We start from the raw sequence: 8,011 nt of genomic DNA, 5'->3' as shown, positions 1-8,011 counted from the left end.
TGCACAGCCAAAGTTTTTAACCAAAGGGCATGAAATTTGACTCAGTTATAGTTGGTCACCCCAGCAAGGTTTTGCGATTGGTGAAACCACTGATGATCGCACCTCACGGGGGAGAGGGAAGTCCTCGGTGCTTCCAGCGAAATTAAATATGGCCACGGTTTAAAACATATGAACACTTTTTTTTTTTTTTATGCTAAGAAGGAACCAAAGGCCAGGAGCCCGCAAATCGTTCCATCCAAGAAAAAACAAAAATAATACAACAGAGAGCCAGATTCAGGATCCATTCATTTCAGTCTGCACATTGTTAGGTGTTTATCCAGGCCACATATTAGGCAGGTGGGACCCCTCATGACCTCCCCTATGTGTGGGGTCCAGCCCCCAGGGGGGAGTGTGAGTTTTTACATAAGAGCATGATATTCTCCAGAATGGTAACCATTATTTGGGCCACATTATAAGTAGCATGAGACCCCCAAAGGGCCAGTTCCCAGTGGACGGGGAGGGGGGGGGCTGACCAAAGCCTTTATGCACGATCATGTCTTTAATTTAGGAACAGGAAATATTATATACTGGTAGACGATCACCCCGACAAGGTTTGAGGCAGAGTGAGATCTTGTAGGCCATCCTCATGGGGACAAGTAAATATTTACATCTTTCCCCTTATTTCAGGGTTGGGTGCAGCTATCAAAGGTGTCAAATGTCTTCTTTCTAAATAGAGATGAAGCATGCGCAGGGGATGCCAGACTACCAGACCGCTCAGAAGAAGACGATAAAGATTTAGAAGAATAAGTAGGCTACATGAAGAAGAAGAAGAAGAAGAAGAAGAAAAGTGGAGGAGGAGGAGGAGGAGGAGGAGGAGAAGGAGGTGGAGGAAGAGGAAGAGGAAGAAGGATGGGTCAATTTACACTTCCGTCAAGGCACGAATTCGGCTCCAAACCTTCCTAAACTCGCCCTAGGCACAAAGAAGCTGCCTCGAATGGGCTCACAACACTACACAGGTCATGTGGTCGATAATGAACGCACATATATTCCTGTGATGTGGTTGGAAGGAGAGATAAAAGGAAGAAAGAAAAGAATGATGAAGATGTTGGTGATGATGATGATGATGCCCGCAGCAGAAACCGTATGTATAGCATGTATGATCTCATATGACTGTGATTAATTTATTCGTAATGCATGCATGTACCACTTATATTATTACTGACATGTGCCATTATTATATGCCTGTGTACACACTCGTTCTATAGGCCACGCATCCCTAGCCTTATATGTTTTGTCCGTCCCTACCGGCGAGTCATGTAACTAAGTTAGAGTTTGTTTACAAGTCTAGCTGCGTGCAGACTTACGGTGGCAGCCCCTTATCTTGTACCCATTCAGTTTAATATAAGGACCCACTTTAAGTGACTTCGCATTTCCTTCCGTCCCCTCCTAGTGGTAAGGAAATTGCCCTAAGGTGACGAATCTGTCCACACCATACATGGCGCAGTGATTAGGATAGCTGATGGGATACCGCCGTCATCGCCCACCTACCACTCGCCTCCCCTAGCACCACGAGGCCCCTGGATTACAGTGTTCAGTGAAGTATTGTGCATTGACAGTGTTGTGTAGTGCAGTGACAGTGTTCTGGGTGCATTTCTAGGTCATTTTATCCATATGCGTGGTGGACTGAAGAGGTGAGACAGGCTGTGGCAAAAAAGAAGAAAGCATACAATGAATGGATGAGAAATAGGGGCGTGGAAGAAGTTGAGAGGCAGAAGAGAGAGTTATATGTAGAAAGAAAGAGAGAGGTGAAAAGATTAGTAAGAGAGAGTAAGAAGAGAGTGGATGAGGAATTTGGAAGGAATTTGAGTGTAAAGTGGAGGGACTATAAGAAAATGTTCTGGAAAGAGGTGAAAAGAGTAAGACAGAGTGGAAGTGAAGTTAGCAGGGGAGTGAAAGATAAAAATGGTAGATTACTAGTGGAGAAAGGAGAAAAAGTGAGCAGATGGAAAGAACACTTTAAGGAATTGTTGAACATAGAGGATGGAAGTAATGTGAGTATAAGTGGCTGGGGAATGGCTGGGAGAAGGAGGGAGGTGAGAAGACAGGAAGAAATCAGTAGGATAGAAGTTGTGGAAGCAATGAAGAAAGTTAAATCAGGGAAAGCCCCAGGAATTGACGGAGTGTGTGGTGAAATGCTGAAGCATGGGGGAGAGATAGTAGTAGAATGGATGTGGAAGATGTGCAGATTGGCCTGGGGTGAAGGTTGAGTCCTGGAGGATTGGAAGTCAGGTATAATTATTCCCTTGTACAAAGGAAAAGGGGAAAAAGAAGTGTGTGGTAATCATAGCGGCATTTGTCTTCTTAGTATAATAGGAAAAGTGTATGGTAGGATACTTATTGACAGAGTTAGAGAAAGAACAGAGAAATTAGTTGGAGAAGAACAGGGAGGCTTTAGGAAGGGAAGAGGTTGTGTAGATCAGATATTCATTCTTAGATCTTTAGTGGAAAAGTTTCTAGTGAAGGGAAAGAAGTTGTATGCGGCTTTCATGGATTTGGAGAAAGCATATGACAGGGTGGACAGACAAGGATTGTGGAAAGTGTTAAGAATATATGGAGTAGATGGGAAGTTGTTGAATGTTGTGAAGAGTATGTACGATGGTGCGAAGGCTGCAGTGCGTGTGGATGGTGAACTAAGTGAATTTTTCTCTTTGAAAGTTGGTTTGAAACAGGGATGTGTCATGTCTCCATGGTTGTTCAATCTGTACATGGATGGGGTAATAAAAGAGGTACAAGGTAGGGTAGTGGATGTTGGAGTGGCCCTGGTGAGAGAGGATAGTGTTTGGAAACTCCCTGTACTGTTGTTTGCAGATGATACTGTGTTGTTGAGTGAAGACGAAGGGGGGCTGCAAGGCTTGGTGGATGAGTTTGGGAGGGTGTGTAAGAAACGGAATCTAAAGGTGAATGTAGGGAAGAGTAAAGTGATGGTCTTTGAGAGAGGTGAAGTCAGTGAATGTACAGCGAGGTTGGATGGTGAGGAATTGGAAAATGTGAGTACGTTTAAGTACTTGGGTAGTGTGATGAGTAAGGATAGAGGTTTGGAGGGTGAAATGCGTGAAAGGGTACAGCAGGGAAGAAAGGTTGCTGGTTCTTTGAAAGCAGTGATAAGAAACAGGGAAGTGAGCATGGAAGTGAAAAAGTTACTACATGACAGTATTGTGATACCAACTCTAACGTACGGAAGTGAAGCTTGGACGTTGTTGGAAGGACACAAGTCAAGAGTGAGAGCAGTGGAAATGAGTTATTTAAGAGGAGCCTGTGGAGTCACATGGAGAGACAGGCTGACGAATGAGGATATAAAGGAGCGTTGTGGTGTGGATGTGGATGTGATAGGAAGCGTTATGAGGAACACAGTGAGGTGGTTTGGCCATGTAGAGAGGATGGAGGGTGAAAGACTGACGAAGAGGATGAGATGGAGAGATGGGGTGGAGAGGTATATGAGAGAGGGGGGTGTGAGTTGGGAGCAGGGCAGTGAGATGGCGGGGGAGAGGGCGACTTGAAGGCGCTTTGTTTGTGGCCACCCCAAACGGGATTGAGGCGTCTGGCAGTAGAGAGATAGATAGATAGATCCATTGACACCCATACGTGGCCACTTCTTGGGATCAGGCCGGGAGTGCGAGGCAGCACCCTCCCTCACCCGTGTCTTGAGGGTAACTGACTCACCCACCACCGCAGGCTGCCCGCCCACCACTCACACACGCACACATGCACACACACTTGTAATTCCAACATTATTTTAACTGACTCTTTGCAACAGTAACTTTTTCCTTATATCCAGGTGTATCAGGTGAATTTTGTGGGGTGAATATTGCAACATAGGTACAGCCCTTACCTTTAGGGGAAACTTTTGCAGATATGTCTGACCACGGATCCCCTGACCTTTCCCCACCCCGTCTCAGCTCTTACCCTCCGACGTCGGCTGGGCCAGAGTTAGTGCAGCTCATCAAGTATTTAGAAGAATCAAGAAAATATGAGGAGGAGAGGAGAAGGTGAGAAGACCAAGAAAGAAGAGAAGCTGAGGAGAGGCGAGACCAAGAAAGAAGAGAAGCTGAGGAGAGGCGAGACCAAGAAAGAAGAGAAGCTGAGGAGAGGCGAGACCAAGAAAGAAGAGAAGCTGAGGAGAGGCGAGACCAAGAGAGAAGAGCAGCTGAAGAGAGAAGAAGGAGAGAGGACCAAGAAAGAAGGGAAGCTGAGGAACTCCGAAGACAGGAAGACTCTGCAAGATTCCAGGCCCTACTTCAAGCTTTGGCAACCTCTAAGATCTCTTCAGAAAGCACTCCAGCTCCCAACCAATCCCCCTCCCAGTCAACTGCTCCTACTCCAGACCCAGCACTGCCACAGAAAGCAGCAGCCCAGACACAACCTCCACTACAAGCAGATGCTACGTTCCAGATGTTCCGGGAATGGAGGCGCCGTTGGGATGACTATCCGGTCATGGTGGATCTCTCCAAACTTCCGAGACCTAAGCAGCTGATTCAACTTCGCATCTGTCTCACCCTAGAGTTGCAGCGTATTTTGGAGCACACTCTTCAGATTCCCCCTTCCACCGACAAGACCGTTGACGAGGTGTTGGATGTCCTGCAGAATCACTTCAAAGGTCTACGGACTGAGGCGTTACGTTGAAGAGAATTTCTGAGCTGCAAGCAGTTAGAAGGAGAAACTTTCGCTGATTTTCACATAAGGCTGAAGCTCATCGCAAAAGAAGTGACTGTGTGTCCAGGAGACCCGGTAGCCTGTGAAGAAATCCAGCTCAAGATGATCAACCTCATGGGTGTTAGAGATGCAGAACTGGTACAGAAGCTCATGTCCATGAACCCCTCGTCATCCCTTCATGATGTCGTGACCGCATGCCACCCATACGAAGCTGCTAGGCACACGACTACAGCCATCAGTGCTCCTTCTGAATGGGTTCAAGAGGTGTCAATGTACAAGAAGCAGAAGAAGAAGAACCATGACCGCACCAAGGACCCACCCAACAAGAATTCTTCGACATCGCCAGCTGCCCCATGCCCTAGTTGCCCCCGCCAGCACAAATCAGGCCAGTGCCCAGCCTTCCAGAACACCTGCACCAGCTGTGGTCGCCGGGGCCATCGGCCGCAGACAGCCAAGTGTCCTGCGTCCAGAGTCCAGTGCCGTCTCTGTCATTGCATTGGCCACTACGACAAGTGCTGCAGGGCCGGCCACAAGAAGGGCAAACAAAGCGGATCACCAAACACCTCCACCACCCCCAGCAGACCCCGTGAGTCGAGAAGCAACAACTGCCATCGCATTGGGTCTACCACTGCCTCCAAGTCACCACAACCCATCAGCGTCACAGTCTCCTGTGGTGACACTACTTCCAAGCTCCACATGTTGCCAGACACGGGTGCCGACATCACTGTCATTGGCCAGTGGCACCTTGAGGACCTGGGTATCCCCAGGGGGAGCCTGCAACCGCCACCTCCGACTATGACACGGATCGCTGACGGCTCGGAGATGTCTCCTGCCCTGGGTACCTTCTAGGCCACCCTCACCCTTGGCAAGTGATCGTGTAGGGCCACGATCCAAGTCCACGATGGTGTCCAGACTCCTCTGCTCTCCTACAGCCATTGCAGGGAGTTGGCCATAATCTCACCCGACTTCCCGAAGCATATACTCGAGGTCAAGCACGTGAACACCCTTTCCTCTACTGTCTCACCTGCAGCCACCAAGGAGCATTCTTGAAGGAGTTCAGTGATGTGCTCGTTTCCAAGGAAGACCTGAAGTCAGCGCCCCTTAAGCCCATGGTCGGTCCGCCCATGAAAATCCACCTCAAGGATGGTGCGGAGCCCTTTGCAATCCACACACCACGTCAGATTCCCTTCGCCCTCAGGGACCAAGTCAAGAGAGAATTGGATTCAATGGTAGACCAGGGCATAATCAAGCCAGTGGGAGATGCCCCCTCTGAGTGGTGCTACCCCTTCGTCGTCGTTCCCAAGAACACTGGGGTCTGCATGACTGTCGATCTCTCCAAACTCAACAAACAAGTCTCTCGTCCAGCTCACCCAGCTCCCATGCCATTCGCAGCGGTTCGCAGTGTCGACCTCAAGGCATGCTACTTCACCACAGCAGATGCCCTCTGCGGATACTGGCAAATGGAGTTGCCTGAGGAAGACCAGCACTTGACCACTTTCATCACGCCTTATGGTCGATACAAGCACTGCAGAGGTCCCATGGGATTCTCAGCTACAGGCGACGTCTTTTGTCTTCGTGTTGACAAGGCACTCAAGGGCGTTCAAAAGTGCGTCAAAGTGATTGACAACATCCTCTTGTTCGACGAGGACTACAAATCTCACCTCGACTGGATCCACGAAATGCTGCCCAGGTGTCGCAGATATGGCATTACCCTCAACAAAGAAAAGTTCATCACTGCAGCACCATCGGTCACCTTCTGTGGGTACACCCTCTCAGGTGATGGCATTGCGGCTGATGACACCAAAGTGAGAGCAATCAGAGACTTTCCAACTCCTACCAACCTGACCGACCTCCGCTCCTTCATGGGTCCGGTCACCCAGCTGTCCGAGTTTACTCCAGACATCCCCAACGCAGCCCAGCCGCTCCTCCACCTGATGAGTCCCCAGAGATCATTTGTGTGAACACCAGACCACGACGAGGCATTCAGACGTGTGATGTCCGCCCTCACCAGCCCTCCTGTCCTTGCCTCGCTCGACACCAACCTGCCCACATATCTTCAAACAGATGCTTCCCGGCTCAACGGCATCGGATACGCCCTCCTGCAGGACCACGGCAGTGGCCACCTGCGGCTAGTCTAGTGTGGGTCCCGCTTTCTTACAGACACTGAGACCCACTATGCTACCAATGAGTTGGAGGTGTTGGCTGTTGTTTGGGCCATGTCAAAGTGCAGGCTGTACCTCCAAGGATTGCAGCATTTCACATTGACAACGGATCACCGGCCACTCATACCAATCCTGAACCACTATTCACTTGACGCGGTTGAGAACCCCTGTCTTCAGCGCCTGAAGGAGATCTCGCCCTAAATCTTTACAGCCGTCTGGCATGCAGGCAGGTTGCTCAAGATCCCTGATGCCCTCTCACGAGCACCTGGCAGCCATCCGACGCCAGAGGACAATTTAGTTTGTGCCAGTGCTACAGCATACCTCAGGGCAGTCATGATTGTGAATGCCACTACTTCCGATGAAGCTCCTCCACAGCACACCGACCAGGCTCTCAAGGAGCTCCGAGACGCAGCAAAATCGGAGCCAGGGTACATCCGCCTACAAGACAGCGTTACCTCAGGCTTCCCAACCAACCGCTATGACCTAGACAGCTCTTTGCTCCCCTATTGGAAACTACGTGACGACCTCTCTTTAGATGGTGAACTCGTACTGTATGGAGCCAGGGTTGTCGTTACTCAAGCCCTCCGCCGCTGCACCCTGGCTCACCTGCATGACAGCCACAGGGGTGTGGAAGCAACAAAGCAACGGGCAAGGCAGGCTGTCTTCTGGCCAGGCATCAACTCAGACATCGCAAACACAGTCCACGCTTGTGAAGCCTACCAGACGCTCCAGCCCAGCCAGCAGAAGGAACCTTTGATGAATGACAACAGCCCCGCTAGGCCTTTTGAGTCTGTCTCTGCGGATTTCTTCACTGTAGCGGGGAAACCCTTCCTTGTGATTGTAGACTGACTCTCGGGCTGGGCTGTTGTCGTCCCGAGCCAAGGTGACACCACAGCCTCCAGTACCATCAGGATGTTCTGCCGTTACTTCCGGGACTTTGGTGTACCTCTCTGCCTCAGGACAGATGGAGGTCCTCAGTTCACCAGCAGCGAGTTCCGGAGTTTTATGGAACGGTGGGGAGTCTATCACCTAGTGACTTCTCCTCACTACCCGCAGTCCAACGGCCATGCCGAGGTGGCAGTGAAGTCCGTCAAGTACCTCATTCTTAAGATGGCCCCCGCAGGCAACATCGACTGCTAGGAGTTTGATCGGGGACTACT

General features: G+C 50.0%; 1 protein-coding gene across 1 annotated transcript; it reads left to right on the top strand.

Annotated features, from left to right (window-relative positions):
* Positions 1-6,683: 6,683 nt before the first annotated feature.
* LOC145407790 (uncharacterized) lies at positions 6,684-7,700 on the top strand. The gene is made up of 2 exons (XM_080278653.1): positions 6,684-6,817; positions 7,082-7,700. Exons 1-2 carry the CDS (start codon positions 6,684-6,686, stop codon positions 7,698-7,700), a joined length of 753 nt encoding a protein of 250 aa, XP_080134779.1.
* Positions 7,701-8,011: the final 311 nt, after the last annotated feature.

The sequence above is a fragment of the Coenobita brevimanus genome, chromosome 74 (genome assembly GCF_032717465.1).
Source record: "Coenobita brevimanus isolate Jiangsu-jjx chromosome 74, ASM3271746v2, whole genome shotgun sequence".
In the NCBI taxonomy this organism is placed as follows: domain Eukaryota; kingdom Metazoa; phylum Arthropoda; class Malacostraca; order Decapoda; family Coenobitidae; genus Coenobita; species Coenobita brevimanus.
Note: the sequence above shows the minus strand (reverse complement) of the source record. Positions and strands in the feature narration are given on the sequence as shown.